The following is a 16,286-nucleotide window of genomic DNA, read 5'->3' as shown; positions in this document are numbered from 1 at the left end:
CAATATGAAACAGGGAAGTACCGCAGTGTAATCCATTTATTTCAACAAAGTAACTGTATTCTAAATACCACCTTTTTAAACGGTACCTGTACGGAATACAGTTACTCATATTTTGTATTTTAAATACGTAACGGCGGTACATGTATTCCGTTACTCCCCAACACTGATTATAGGCCAATCTCCAACCTTCCTTTTGCATCAAAAATTCTTGAAAGACTAGTTTTCAAACAGCTAGCAGATCATCTGCAGAGGAATGGCTTATTTGAAGATCTTCTGTCACGTTTCAGAGCTCATCACAGCACAGAAACAGCTTTAGTGAAGGTTACAAGTGATCTTCTTATGGCCTCTGACAGTGGACTCATCTCTGTGTTTGTCCTGCTAGACCTCAGGCAGCATTCGATACTGTCGACCATAATATGTCAACGTGATTAGAGCATGCTGTCAGTATTAAAGGCACCTCACTGCAGTGGTTTGAATCATATCTGTCTAATAGACTCTAATTTGTTCATGTAAATGGAGAGTACTCTTAACACACTGAGGTTAATTGTGGAATTACAATGGTTTCCTAACTAGGACCAATTTTGTTTCTGTTATACATGCTTCCTTTAGGCAGTATCATTAGAAGGAATAGGATACAGTTTCACTGCTATGCATCTGATACCCAACTTTATCTGTCCATGAAGCCTGATAACACGCACCAAATGCAGCAATGTCTTAAAGACATAAATTACCTCAAATTTTCTGCTTTTAAATTCAGATAAAGTTGTAGTTTTTGTACTCCACACTAACAGGCTTAGAAATACAGTATCTAACCAGATGTTAACTTTGAGTAGCATTAACTTGGCCTCCAGTAACACTGCGAAGAATCTTTGATCAGAATATGCACACATTAAAAAAATACGTAGGACTGCTTTCTTCAATTTTATCATCTTATCCATTCTTTCACCCTTAAAATAATCTCTAAACTTTTAACCTCTCATTCTCTTCCAACTTTTTTTCTTTTGCTTTTCCTTCTTTTTGTCTTTCTTAACCAAGTCCTATTTTGGTAGTCTCTTTTTTGTTTTCTTTGGTATAAATATAAATAACCTTTAAGTGAGTGTAATTGCAACCCAAAGATTTTGATCTCCATGAGAGCCCTTCTCTATCGTTCTTTTGTTTCTTTGTTTAAAGTTTTAGCTCAGTGGTGTTTTAGAATGTGTATCTAGATACCACTGTTATCTTTAAACTAGACATTATGCATTGCATGTTTAAAGCAGACTACTCTGTCAGAAGAGAGCATCCTTAGCATATGACTTCTACTGTGAGTGTTTGTCCATTTGTGTGGTCTCCTTGCTTTCAGGCGTTTAGAACAAGTCATTCAAAGTTGTACAGAACACACACACTAACGCATTCACTCAGTTTGGCAAGTCTGTAGTGTATGTGTATGGGCGTCTTTCTTCTGCATCCTGCTCAGTGGTCACTTACCACACACACTCCACCACCACATCAACATGATGGTTATATAACTTTTGATGTCATCTCCACTGATGTTCCACTGAGTTTTAGTGGAATATTCCTGCTCAGAATTTATGCATTTGAAATCAGCTTGGACTTAATGTCATTCACTTATCTTTAATGTTTTTCAAACATTTTTTTTTTCTAAATTTCATTTCTTTCTTGTTACAACTTTGCTGTGCACACACACATACTTTTTCAGCTGGTAAGTCTGTAGAGCAGAGATAAAGAGCTGGCTGAACTGAACCAGCTTGGAAGAACAGCGGCAGCTTTTTATCTTAAAAGTGAGCAGTGCATCACCCTTTTTACCCATGTGTGTTTCTCTAACATGTAGCAGGTCTGATTTGTGTCCCAAGCATTTCCAGTTTGAAGTTCAACAGCATCTGGTCCAGGGTTTATTTTCCATCCTGTGTTCCTTCCAGTGGCTATGCTGCTTCCAGGAAAATTTAATCATACCTTACAAATAATGCCCACAACAGGATGGCACACAGAGAAGGAGGAAAGTGAGACAATGACACTGAAAAACGTTTGAATCGTTTTATTATAAATGTACAAACTCCTAGTTAAGCAGTCAAAATTCTTGCCCTTGTCTTGTTTTGTTTTGTTTTTTTTGTTTTTTTTACAACCAAAATAGTACAAGTTAAAAATTATTTTACCACTTCTATCAACAATGGGAAACACATTAAAAGGACAAACAATACAATTTTTTTATCACAAAGAAAATAACAGGCAATTACTTCAATACAAAATCTAAAAGAATACTGGTTACATGGGGCATATCATATGCAAATCTGCTTTCATTAAGCAAAGAATTTGAAAAGCTGTATTTGCTGTATTTGAGGCTGATTTGTGTAATTTTGACTCTGTGTAGATTAAAGAAAGTTCTAAATAAATTTAAACTTGTTGACCTAATTCTTGTTTTTTTTCTCTTTTAAATCATTAAAGATGTATGTTGTACAATCATTCCACTCTGTAAAAAGAGCAGTTCAAAGACATCTTGAAAAGCCCCAAATTACCATAACATTCATGGTCATTATGAGTAAATATTAACCTCTGCCCAACTTACAGTCCCTTACTGTTTCCACATCCACTATAACCAAAACAATCGTTGCTTCTGATAAATCATTTTGCCTGGAAAAGGTTATAAGACCATTTCTAAACAAAATGAAGTCACTCTACAGTGAGAAAGATTATTGATGTGGAAAATATTCAAGACATTTGCCAATTGTCCCAGGAGTTAACATCCCAGCATTTCCCCCTAAGGTCAGATCATACAGTGCTCAGAGAAATTGCAACCAAAGAGCTACATCTCAGAATCTACAAGCCCTAATTAGTATGTTAAATGTTACAGTTCATGACAGTAAAATAAGAAAACAATTGAACTAGTATGGATTGTTTGAAACACTGCTGCCAGGAAAAAGTATCTTCTTCTCCATGTCACCCAAGATACAATACAATTCTGCTTTTCTTGTCTGCAAGTGCTGTGTCCGACAGTTACTGACTTAAGTGCGTGCACATCAGAGCAGCAACCCAGTGACCACACAGTGTTTAATTTATCCACAGTCTTTTCGAAACAAAACACAGACGGAATATCTGTTCAGTTTTCGTATTTCTTCCATCCTCGGCTTTGTTTTGACTCACTGGACAAACTAAATTGCCAAATATTCATCTAAGCATCTGTCCATTATTCTAAATAAGCAAAAATGACATCATACATCATCTGATGACCATTATCCCATGAGTACAGTTTCTTGTCCAGTGGACAATAAGCCAGCTGGGAGTTATGTGCATGCATGTTTGTGAACGCCAGGCTTGGCACTGTGTGCGTAAGCGTGTGAGTGTCAAATGCGTAGGTCACGTTTGCATAGCGACGCTCCATACTATCCACTGCATAAAGTACGCCACATACCAAGAAGCTGTTACCGTAACGACCTCTTCTGAGACCTGTGCGAAAGGTCTGTATTGGCTGAAGGTCTCGAGGGTGGAGGTGGATTAGCAGGATAACTTCCTGGTGGAAGCCCTCTGTGTCCAAAGCAGGGTAAAGCAGCCACAGGCCGGACTCATCTACCGCAAACTCGACCTGCAAAATACACAAGCTCAAGTTTGTATGACTTTTGCATCTTAAAATAATTTTAGACTGCAATCTTTCAGGTTGTTGTTTTAGTTTTAGAACCTGTAATTTTACTGATCTATTCATTCCCACTGCAGTTATTCATCTGCAGCAGGCAGCTGTTTACATACTGTGCTTAGCTCTCCAGACAGCAGATTAAGGTAGATTAAGGTAGTCCTTGCTGGTGGAGATCAAAAACAGATTTAGAGAATCTTTAAAGAGATTTTAAAGAGTTTAAAGTGAGCCTGACTGGCTGACTTTTCTTTCTAACTACAGTTGAGGCCAAAATTATTAGCCCCCCAGGAATTTTGGAACATTTTGCTAAACTTCTGCCCAACGTTTGCAGCATTGATGAAACTTGATACATTCAAACATTCACCAGTGCGATTTACTAGCTTTCGGTACATTTTGTAATATAAAATACCTTTTTAGGTTTGCTTCATATCAAATACAATAAAAAATGGGGAGGTCAAAAAATATTAGCCCTATGTGAATGTTTGCTTTCAAAACACCTAGAGTAATTAACCAGTCAGCTTTGAAACCACATCTGTGCAGTCAACTGGCTTCCTAACAACATTCAATCAGCATAAAAAGGGTTCAAGGAACAGGGCATTTGAACACATGAGAGGAACTACTGTTACTGGCCATGCCAAAGATAAAGGAAATAATTCTGGAGCTCAGAAAAAAAGATAGTAGAGGCTCATGATAAGGGGGAAGGCTACATGCCATTTCCAAGCAATTCACAGTGTCTAGAACTGCTGTATGTTGCATCATTGCCAAGTCCAAGGAGACAAATTCTGTAAGAAACAAACCTGGCCGTGGCCGTAAGTTCAAGATTTCAAGAACCCTGGAGACGAAAATAGTCACAGATGTCAGCAAGGAACCGCGGACATCTGCCAAAACGATTGTTACTGACCTGGCCTCTTCTGGAGTTGATGTTTCAAGGACACAGTTGTGACGGCTCTTCATCATGGTGGACTTCAGGGGCATCATCCCAGAAGAACACCTTTACTCAAAGAGCTGCACATCACAGCCCGACTGAGGTTTGCCAATGAACATTTGTATGAATGTATGTATGTATGTAAGAAGAAGATCAGTTTTGGAAGTGCTTTGATCTGATGAGACTAAACTGAAACTGTTTCAGCACACAGTTGTTGCTTAGGTTTGGCAAAGAAAGGCACAGGCCTTCAACCCCAGGAACACAGTTGGGAACATCATGCTGTGAGGCTGTTTTCAGGCACAGGGAGCCTTGTTTGGTTGCATGGCATCATGAAAAAAGAAATTATGTTGACATTTTGACATCAAGATCCTGGAGTGGCCCGCACAGAGCACAGACCTCAATCCTATTGAGAATCTGTAGCGAGTGCTCCAAGTGAATGTCCATGCTTGGAAACCATTCAATTTGGACGAGCTAGAACAATTTGTAATGGAGGAATGGGCCAAAATCCCTCAGGAGACCTGTGCAAACCTAGTAAAGACCTACTCTAAGAAATTGTTGTCAGTTGTGGGTACAGGTAAAGGGTACAGGGGGGTGGCTCAGGGGGTTGGGAAGCGTATCTGTAACCGGAAGGTCGCCGGTTCGATCCCTGGGCTCTCTGTCCTGGTCGTTGTGTCCTTGGGCAAGACACTTTACCCTACTGCCTACTGGTGTTGGCCAGAGGGGCCGATGGCGCAATATGGCAGCCTCGCTTCTGTCAGTCTGCCCCAGGGCAGCTGTGGCTACAACCGTAGCTGCCTCCACCAGTGTGTGAATGCGAGAGTGAATGAATAGTGGCATTGTAAAGCACTTTGGGTGCCTTGAAAAGCGCTATATAAATCCAATCCATTATTATTAGTAGTAGTAGTATTGACTATTGGCCATGGGGCTAATAATTTTGGATGTCTCATTTTTGAGACAAAACTGTGTGTTTCTCCTCTCTGATTCTCAGCTGAAGAAGTGTCTTAGAATACATCTCTTGACAGAAACAAACCACAAAAGTGATCAGTTGAGCTCTTTAGTAATTTATAATGTTCCCACACATAATTTTAATGATGCTTGAAAGACTTCTAAATGTTCTTGTTTAAATCATTATGGAGTACTTCTTGGGCTGTTATTTAAAAATGAAAGTAATGAGTCTTACTTCAGTCTGTGTCTTGTGAATTTGCTCCTCCAGTAAAGCTTCGTGCAGTGTGGTCCACGCAGCCACATATCTGTGCCTCAGGTCATATCTGATAACGTCCCTGCTGAAGGCTCGATTATAGTAGAAAGCCCCATTAAACACAACATGGCCTGTTCCAGTGAAACTGTAAGGTAGCTTGTATGAATTACTTGTCTGACCTGAACAGGAAGGACACACAGAAAATAGATATGCACTAACCTTAATGATCATCAACTAAGATATGTCCATCATGTAGAGAAAATATTTATTTTAAAAAAAAAATTTATTATTAAAAATATTTTGCAACTAATTGATTGATTGATTGATCATACTTTATTCATTCCGAGGGAAATTGGGTTAATAAACATTGCAACGATTTTTACCTTAATTAATAACAGTATTTCAAATGGTTAAAAATTTATTTTCTAATAACACTAATGTTGAAACTAGATTATTTCTGTTTATAATGTTATGCAATAAATCAGACTGTAATTTTATATTTCATATTTAGTTTCACAATTATCCTCTCATTTGTACTGTCTTATAATTAAAAGACCCACCTCCACACCCTTTAACAAAAAAAACCAAACTTGTTTCCAGGCTGTGGATGATCTTTGTCTTTGTCAAATTATTTTTTTTTTAACTATTTCAGCTTTTTAGAAACATCTTGGTTTCAAGCATCCAATGAAGAACAAAAAATATGATTTTTGTCAAAACCTTGTGATTAAGTAATCGTCATTAGGATATTGAGCTAAGTAATTGTCATTGTAAAATTTCCCCAAACTGAGAAGCCTTATTTTCTAAGGCAGAAAATCCCTGCAATATCCAGGAGAAGACAAATATTACATGCTCATGCATCAAAATGATGTTCAGGCTAACTTTTCAACCAGATGCAAAGGCGAAGGCAGTTTTACATCACTGCAAAGGGACAGATGGTAGATGAATGCCCTTTCCTGAGCCTGGTTCTGCTGGAGGCCCCTTCTTGTTAAATGGGTGTTCTTCCTTGCCACCATCACCAAATACTAGCTCATAATGAGCCGTATGCTCATCAGGGTTCTCTCTAATAGTGTCTATTACATGGGCCTTTCCTTACAATATGGGCCTTTCCTACGAAGCACTTGGAACAACTGTTGTTATCTACTGGCACTACACAAATAACCATTAATTTTAACTATTTTTATGTACTTTAGGAAACCTCATTTAAAATGAAATTGGCAACCAAGATTTAGAGGATTAAATATAAAGATCATTTGATTGTTAAGTATCTAATCTTTAACTCCTAGACCTGGTAATATTGAAACACAGGTGCTAAAATTAATTTCACAAGTGTATAGAATTTTACCATACTCATGTTCAGCTTGAAGGATCTGATTCTAATCCATGAATCTTTTTCTAACACATCCATTGTGTGTGAAATATTGTTTCCTGTTTTCCTGTTTTTTTTACTTTTACGGATCTTCATGTCACTGTTTGTTCTGTCGTTCAAATATGAAATGCATTTGCCAGTGGAATCTGTTCTGATTGCTAAAACATTGATAGAACTTTTATGAGATGAATTAGGGTACCTGACGCTGTTTGAGATTAGAAGATAATTTTTTTCATAAACACAAACCTCTGTACCTAATTTGAAGGTGTCCATGTCTCGGAACTCCAGTAGGTTGTTGCCATAGTGACCACTAGTGAGGTAGATGACGTTCCCATGACCACGAGCATCTCTCATCCAGGCTCCATCACTAAGGCCATAAGTATTTTTCTGGACCGGTTCAGAGATGCTAGCTACTGTGTCCTTACACACTCCTGCTAAAAATACACATTAGGTGTCCAGCAAGGATACACCTACTACCAGATGAGGTACGCAGATCAGCCAAAATGCTATAATTACACCTTTCTAGTAATTATTTTGTCTGTCTAATATCTATAAGACCTAAACAGTTATGTTGAAAAGGGAAACTATTGATAGAGACCAAGACCACATTTTTTATCAGGCTGGGAAGCTGAAACTGAAGGCATTTTAACACAGGATTTTGTGAGATCTCCCTCAAGTGGCCACTGGAGCCCTGGAGGTTACCATTTCATTTTTATGAAATAATCAACATTATTAGCTTCATATGGAAATGAATAGGTTCATTAGTCTTACTCTACCTGGCTTTTTGGTAACCATTGGTTGGTCAGCGGGGCTCTCTGTCCAGCTGAGGCGGCTTTTGGTTCTTGACTGAGGCGCTGAGGTGGGAGCTGCACCAATAGGTGGAGTGATATTGGTGTCTGAGGGTGAAGTGGTATACTGGCTGACAGGCACAGTGGGGTGAATAGCAGTTCTGGTAGTTAAGGATTTTTGGGTAGTTGCCGTTGGCTTTGGAGTTGTTGTGGAGGAGCGAACTGGTTGGGTTGCAGATATGGTTTGTTGGCTGGTAGATGGGGGAGCTGTTGGTGGATGGGATGGTGAAGAACTGGTCAAAGGTATGTCTTTGAGGTCTGGTTTTATGGTAGTTTTTGAAGGCCTGTTAGGTGGCAGCTGCTCAGACACCTGCAAATCCACTGATGATTTTGTGGTTACAGAAGCTACAAGACAAGATAAAAGAAGAAAGGGCCTTTCGCTGTAATTTTTAAAATAAATTTTACCTTTGATTAAATTTTAAAAAGCCTTTAGCACATAACTTAAAAGCATTGATTTTACAGATCAATGCAATAGACTTACTGTTCTGGTGCTTTGCCTTTCTTATCCTCCTTGTAGCTCTCTTCTCGCCTTGTAAAAGTCACACCCCTGATGACAACAGTGTTTTGTCCTTTCATTGGCTGCTTTGGCTCGGTCTCTCTTTGAATCAGCTTTCGTGTTTCAGTTTGATTCCTGATTGGGTTCTGTTCCTCCACACCATCTTGCTGGTGGTTTGTCTTCAGCTTGCTGTCATAATTCTTTCTGTAAGAGAAAATTCAGTCTCCATTTATAATGAGAGGGACTATCTACCACGATAGCAATCGTCTAGAAGAGTGCACAGCAATAAAATCAGACAAGAGTTTGTCTTGGCTTGTGATCTGTTAAGACACAGATGTTCACAAGGTTTTTACCTGCTTGTGGGCGTAGGCAGCTGCTTCCACTTTTAACTCTTGAGCGCTCATCATTTCAGTTTCCTTTTTTTTTCGGCTGGATCTTTTTTCTTTATCCTTTTCCCTCGCTCTTTCCTTTACACGTTCTTTCTCTCTCATTCTTTCAGTCAAATTTTGTGTGAATGCCTTGAGTTCACAAAAAGACACATACAGGGTCAACCAACTATTTCAGATGACATCACTTTGCACTTAGTCTGGACTCTGTGAATATACAAATATGTATTTTTAGAAGTCTTGGATATTCAATTCAATTTTATTTATACAGCGCAAATCACAACAGCTCGCCTCAAGACGACTATCTTACAATCTATTATTGTAAGGTAGACCCTACAATAATAGATACAGAGAAAAAACTCAACAATCATAATGACCCCATATGAGCAAGCACTTTAGCGACAGTGGGAAGGAAAAACTCCCTTTTAACAGGAAGAAACCTCCGGCAGAACCAAGCTCAGGGAGGGGCGGGCTCCTTCACTATACAGTTCATTCTCATTGTATGTGCAGAGGAGAATTTAAAACAAAATCACAGAAATATTTCTTTAACAGTAAAACGTCTATGGCTTAAAGACAATACCAACTATATATTTTTTTCAATTAATTGTAAAAATAAGCTATTCCAGTATTGCAGTACAGCCATCCATGTAGGGGTATCATATTTCAAAGAAATGTCCAACAATCATATTTCTGATATTTTTTAAAAAAATGAATACATTTTGTTGATTTTTGCGGCTCACAGATAACAAACTTTACAAGTGTAAGTGAGTGACGGGCATTTGCCATCCTTCTTTTCCAGTGAGCTACTGTCATTGATGACACACTTGCAGCATTATAGTACAATAGTAGTGACACAGTCAAATGTAAACACAAAAGTAGCCAATGTGTTTTCCTTGGAATTTTAAGTAAAGGGAATGTGCATCTTAGGTTGAGCCTTTGAACTGCTATTTAAGGCCCTCCTTTTACCACCATGTAAACTGTGAGTAATTTTCATCCAGTGTTTGCTTTTCCTGTTATATTGAGTGCAGTTAAGTGCAAGTGCTCCACCAATGCTTGGTGGAGTCATTTGTTTTATTTTTTGGTCGCACATTACCAACTATTAGTTCCTGCTTGGTAGCCAAGTTGTAACTGGTGATGTGTTTTTGCCTTAAGTAGGGTTTGTTGCTTCCACCTTTAGAAGGCAGTCACGTCCGGGCTTGTCTCGTTTTTGCGGGTACTTTTGAACGTAAACGCTTGACATTGCTATATCGTTGCTACAACAATGTCAAGAGTTTAGAGCACATAACTGGTATACTAGTATTGCCCTAAAGTATATGATATGGCACAGTTTAACATCCAAGCACAGTCAAAGAGCAAGCTGACAGAGGATATGAAGAAGCCAAAGTGTTTAGTTTTACCATTTGTTTGTGTTAGCAGGTCTGTCTACCTTTGCAAAGCTTCTGCATTAAAAATATATACATGCTGTACATAAGAGTATGTACTGTAAACAAACTATCAGTTTTGATTTTTAATAGGTGTTTTTTGGACAACATATGCTCACCTTCTCTATGTTGTCCACCCTGGTCAGTAGCTTGGTGGTAACAGAATGGAGCTTTAACAAGTCCATTCCATACAGAGAGACTTCCAACAAGTCAATGATAGTTGCCAGCTAAACAAAATCAAGAAATTGTTTTTTTATTATTATTATTAGTTAAACATCTTCCTGCTCAAAACTAACTTAACAGTGTATCATCAGTAACCAGAACACATGTATATGTTTCTACCTTGATGTCATCTTTGCTCGCTTCCTTCAGTTTTTTAAACCTGTACTCTCCCTCGCAGGGATTGACAGCGGAAGGTGGAGCCATGCACACACACTTCTTGCAGTCTGTTCCTTTGGTAATTGTCTCTACAGTGTAAAAATCCTGAGATGGTGATTTTAGGTCACTTTCATGGACATGGCTGCAGTCGGATCGCTTGATTGGTCGAACAACACAGCGACACACACAGTCGGACCCTGAAGACACTGTTTTTACTTTGTCGTAATCTCCCAGCAACTGAAACAGAGGCAGAAAGTTGTCTTTCTCAGTATATTTTTTCCACAATATAGGCCAGATAACGGGAAACCTGAATAAATAGTGAATGTAAAATTGATAGCATATTATACTATACTTATATTATAATTTATTTAGCAGAAATTCAGGAACTAAAATCAGAAAAAGAGTTGAAATGTCTGACGATATGCAGCTGCAACAGTGGTGAGCTGTGTGGAATGAAGACAGCTATAGGCATTTACAAACAGGCCCTCTGGTTTGGACCACTTACAGTTTGAGGATATTACATAACCACCACCAGGGGGAATGCAAACCTTTACCATAGTGTACACACACACACACACACACAGCTCTGGGCTTGATTTACCATGACAGTATGAGGTAAAGGAAATTTCCCGTATAGATAAACTTTGGAATCGCTGTGTCAGAAACAACCGCTGAAAATCCAACTTAAGATGGAAAACGAGAGGTTCAGGGTTTACTGTTTAAAGCAAAGTAAGTCCTAACAGCACAAGTGCTGTGGGACCTCATGTGGTTTTCCCTTGGTGAGGTAGATGGAAAGTTTTGCTGAGGTACTAACTGCTGTTACTCAGTTGAAGTCTCCTGGAAGAAGAATTAAGCAGGTCAAAGTAAAACAGGTCATGGATTGAAGTTTTACTTTTTATAATTTGCATAAAAGAGCATGGCTTTGCATAACTTTACTTCAGTTCAGTCAAATGTAAAAATAGGTCAAACAGCACATCATCTTGTGCTTTTAACTTTTACAACGTTTTAAATTTGATAACTGCCTAATTATTAAAACTAGGAATTTCTGTTCTCCCAACTCATTTGCAGTATGTGAATATACATAAACTTCTTTGTCAGTGTAGTTTAACATAGAATACAATTAATCATAAAAAGGCGCACATTATAGTTCACAAACCTGGCTTATTATATTCTCTTGGTTTTCCAGCTCGTCCTCCAGAGGCTCGACAGTGGGTTGGAACTGTGGAACTCTCCCCTGAGTGGCTTTCTCCGGGAACTGGTGACTACCCTCTGCTTTGCTTGTGGAGTTGGCATCTTTAATCGGCCTCAGCTCGTCGGTTTCAGCTAGCAGCATCTTCTCCCGAATGCTTCCGTCCAGCGCCAGGCTTCTTACAGCACAGCAGAAAATCAGCAGTGAAAGTCCGCGCCACATTTCTGCACAGCAGCTAAGGATAAGGAGGACTCTGTATACAAACTAGTCTTTATCAGGTAGTTGTAGCCAAAAATTGCGGAGCAAGTACGAATGAATAAACACCCACGCATCAAACGGTGCAGTAAATTACTTCACTAGAAAGTAGGCTTATTGTCCTTCCGAGCGGGTAAAAACGAGTCCATAAAACGGTTTAGCTTGAAAAAAAAAAAAGGACTCAAACTTAAAAAAGAAAGAAAGATCTCGTGTACTTGTTATTTTTTTTATGAAGACTCTATTAAAATAATTGTTGTAAAAGAAACAAATTATAACTTAAAAGCTAAAATAATAATAATATTTTTTTAAAAAAAAGGTTGATTTAACTTGGGTCAGTGTGACGTGTCGCCGGTGAGCTGGGTGGCACCGACGGACCTCAACACCGGCCCCGATCCGAACTGGACTAACTGCGCTCGAGCCTGAGCCTGAAGTGGGAGTGGGACAGATGGGCGGGGAGGGAGAGGGGAGAGAGAGAGAGCAGAATGGCTCCAGGTTGAACACTTAACATTACACACAGCTTACTGCAGCTTGCCAGCCAATCAAAGTAGCCTAACTGGGCACTGCAAAGGTCCCGAGCGGTTTATTATGTCACAACTGTTTTTGCTTTACCAGTAAACCTTATGGTATGTTCACGTTTAATAAGGTTCACATTAAAACCGATGTCAAACAATTTTCTTACTATTAATGTCTCGAAATATACCACAAGGTATTTAGTTTAACCAGAATATCTGAAAACTGATCCTGCTTATTGTAACAAAAACTATTAGAAATAGACTTTTTTCAAATTATATTTTAATATTTATATAAAAATACGTCATATCGTATATGAAAAAATATACAAACAAGTTAAACTATTGTATCATTCCTCACTCTTTGTGTCTTTCATAAACACATGGCCATTAGAATGTCATCAAATATACACCCATCCGTTCACTTCCGCTTATCCATTTCAGGGTTGTGAGTTGGATTCACGAAAAATGATGTGCATGATTAAAGGCACTTTCGCTGTAGTAGGGAATTGTGCTTTTTGTGATTGTCTTCCATGTACATGCTGTTCAATGATGTTCATATTAAGTATGGACAAAATTTTAGGTCAGTGTTTGAAAAATCAGAATCAGAATACTTTATTGATCCATGGGGGAAATTATTTTTTTGTTACAGTGCTCCATTATAAACCAACATTAACAAGACAGACAATAAGCTAACTAAGAATAGTACAATATATATATATATATATATATATATATATACATATATACACAGTGTTGGGGAGTAACGGAATACATGTACCGCCGTTACGTATTTAAAATACAAAATATGAATAACTGTATTCCGTTACAGTTACCGTTTAAAAAGGTGGTATTTAGAATACAGTTACTTTGTTGAAATAAATGGATTACACGGTGGTACTTTCCTGCTTCATATTGTGGCGGGTCAGGACTGTTTGGGTTTTGTTTGACAGCTACGTTCTTTAGTTCCAGGTGGCAGCGTTGCGGTTGCCATGGTTACAGGGTGACGCTCTCGCTCTGCGTGTTTCCTGGGTGAGAGAGGCCTTTTTGTTGTTGTTGTTGTTGTGCTAAGCTATGACCCTGTGCACGAGAAAATGCTAACTTCCTGGTTTGAGACCGGATGTGGGGTTGTGCATTTCCGGTAGCTTTACTTTGCGGTCAATCGCTACTGCGAAGATATACTCCAAAATCATGTCCAAAACTCGAAAACGGAAAGATCGCGTTAAGTCACAAAGAGCAGAAGGTGGGAACACTCACCACTGTTGTGTCATAAAAAATCTAATGATCAACTTTGACGTTTAAAGAGTTTAGATCGATCAGTTGTTTACATCACTCAACACAAGCAGAACTGCATCACCCCATGCAGAAGACACATCGTCCACATTCAGAAGCACATCTCTGTATAGTGACTGGTCTTATGATTTAAACAGGTAAATGTTCAGCATTCAAACTACAGGTGAACAATAGTCAAACCAGATGTTTCCCGTTATGTCGATATCAGCTAGTCAAGTACACACCTACACAGCATGTTAACAAACCGTGAAAAAAAAAAGCCACACAAAAAATGAATGATTGCTGGTAAGGGTTTCTATACATTAGTATTTACAAGGGTATGTTGTGACTTACCTTCAAAATTACAGCGGTCCCTTGCTATAACGCGGTTCACCTTTCACCTCGCTGTTTCGCAGCTTTTTTAGTGCAAGTTTGCATGCTTATTTTTTTACATCACATTGTGTCCTGCGTCCTGATCGCTGCAGACGATCTCCTCCGTGACGTCTCTCCTGTACAGTACAGAATCGCTGCATCGATGGCTAGCAGTGTAACTCTGAAGTGCAGTACTGTATGTCCACGATGTCCACGAAACGTTTTGCACCTTCAAAAAATAAAATTGGCTACTTGATTTCACCTATCGCTGGTTATTTTTAGAACATAACACCCGCGATAAATGAGGGACAGCTGAGAAATATAACATTTGAATCACTTTTCTCTTTTGCCCTGAGGCGCGGGTAAAAATATTGACAAGTCGATGAACATCATTTACAGATATATTGGGTAAATGCCCAAGACATGTAGAAATGTAAATCGCCGCTTGATTCATTCATTTGCTTAACTTGTTTTGGACCGTAAACAGGGCGTGAATAGGACACCGGAAACAAAGCTCCCCACAGGCGTTTCCGCACCGGAAGTAGCATATGCTAACGTGCACATAGTCAATTGGCAGAATGCTACAGGTATCGCTCTAAAGAATGTAGACTGCCATACTCGTTATGTATCTGTGAGCGCGAGGAGGGAGAAAAAGGAGAGTCGAAAAGTACGAGTTATCATCGAGCAGAAACGGGAGCTGGAAGCATGTAAATATAATAATAACCACTGCAGCCAAGAAGAGTGCCTGACAGCCCAGTTGTAAGTAAGCTATTAAAACTCGACTGTACGCTTTGTTCGCGTTTTCCTCCGAAACTTACTTAAGTTCTAAAGTTCCGTTGGAGCAGCCTTTCAACACCTCTCTCTGTCTCTCGCAAGCAGAGTTGACCCAGACAACAAAGTAAAGCTATTTTTCGGCTACGAGCCCGACACGGAACCGTATTAGTCAGAGGTCCCTTTACCACGGTTCGGAGCCGCGGACCTTCAGTAATAGTAATAAAAGTTGTAAAATGCATGATAATATGTTAAGTAATCCAAAGTATTCAGAATATGTTACTCTCATTGAGTAACGTAACGGAATACGTTACAGAATACATTTTAGGGCATGTATTCTGTAATGAAATACATTTTAAAAGTAACCTTTCCAACACTAACTATATGTATGTATGTATGTATATGTATGTATGTATATGTGTGTATATATATATGTATATATATGTCTATAGACTATATAAGTCACTCATTAATAAATAGCTGGAAAGGCACATGTATAGTTGTAGCAGTAACCAGTTTGTTAAGTGGATGCGTTGTACAGGGAGATGGCCACAGGCAGGAAAGATTTCCTGTGTTGTTCTGTGGTGCTTTTCGGTACTCTGTCTCTCACTGAACGTGCTCCTGTGACTGACCAGCATGTCATGGAGTGGGTGGGAGGTGTTATCCAACATTGTCTTTATTTTGGACAACATCCGCCTCTCTGACACCACCTTGAGGGAGTCCAGCTCCATCCCCACAACATTACTGGCCTTACGGATTAGTTTATTGAGTCTGTTGGCATCTGCAACCCTCAGCCTGCTCCCCCAGCATGCAACAGCATAGAGGATCGCACTGGCCACAACAGACTCGTAGAAAATCCTCAGCATTTTCTGGCAGAACCCCTATAAAAAGTAACCCCTATGAGCCACAAACTCGTAAGACTGCAAACAAACTCTAAATGTTCTGTACAAAAACCCAGTTATAAAGTACACCAAAAGCTGAAAGCTATGTTTTGTTGTGTTAGCTAAATATTTTGGAAATCACAGTGGTCATTAAAATGTGTTTAGAATTTGCAAATTGATGATGATTTATCTAAAAAAAAAAAAATCATGTTGTCGCCTACATAAGCTGCCTTTATAGGTTGATGGTATCGGTATTGGAATTGATTAAACTGGTCCTGTGTTTACTCCGTGTCAGAGTGTGAATAGCCTAGTTCAGGCACACTCTGGCTGAGCATAGAAGCCCCACCCATTTGAAAGAAGAGGGGCTTAAAACAGCTTGTTTCAGACAAGCCCGGTAAAA

At 39.0% G+C, this 16,286-nt stretch overlaps 1 protein-coding gene and 1 long non-coding RNA gene across 3 annotated transcripts in view; both read right to left on the bottom strand.

Moving 5' to 3' along the window:
• Nucleotides 1–16,286, bottom strand: part of LOC146498368 (uncharacterized) — a 97,203-nt gene that overhangs the window by 6,086 nt on the left and 74,831 nt on the right. The window lies entirely within an intron of this gene.
• olfml2bb (olfactomedin-like 2Bb) lies at nt 1,241–12,858 on the bottom strand. The gene is given in 10 exon segments (XM_085140523.1): nt 1,241–3,574; nt 5,725–5,921; nt 7,363–7,539; nt 7,885–8,301; nt 8,438–8,456; nt 8,458–8,656; nt 8,795–8,970; nt 10,379–10,486; nt 10,602–10,874; nt 11,794–12,858. Coding segments are annotated over 10 exon segments (2,217 nt in total). The 5' UTR covers nt 12,049–12,858; the 3' UTR covers nt 1,241–3,178.

The sequence above is a fragment of the Neolamprologus multifasciatus genome, chromosome 18 (assembly GCF_963576455.1).
Source record: "Neolamprologus multifasciatus chromosome 18, fNeoMul1.2, whole genome shotgun sequence".
Taxonomy (NCBI): Eukaryota; Metazoa; Chordata; class Actinopteri; order Cichliformes; family Cichlidae; genus Neolamprologus; species Neolamprologus multifasciatus.
This window is presented reverse-complemented; position numbering and strand designations above follow the sequence as displayed.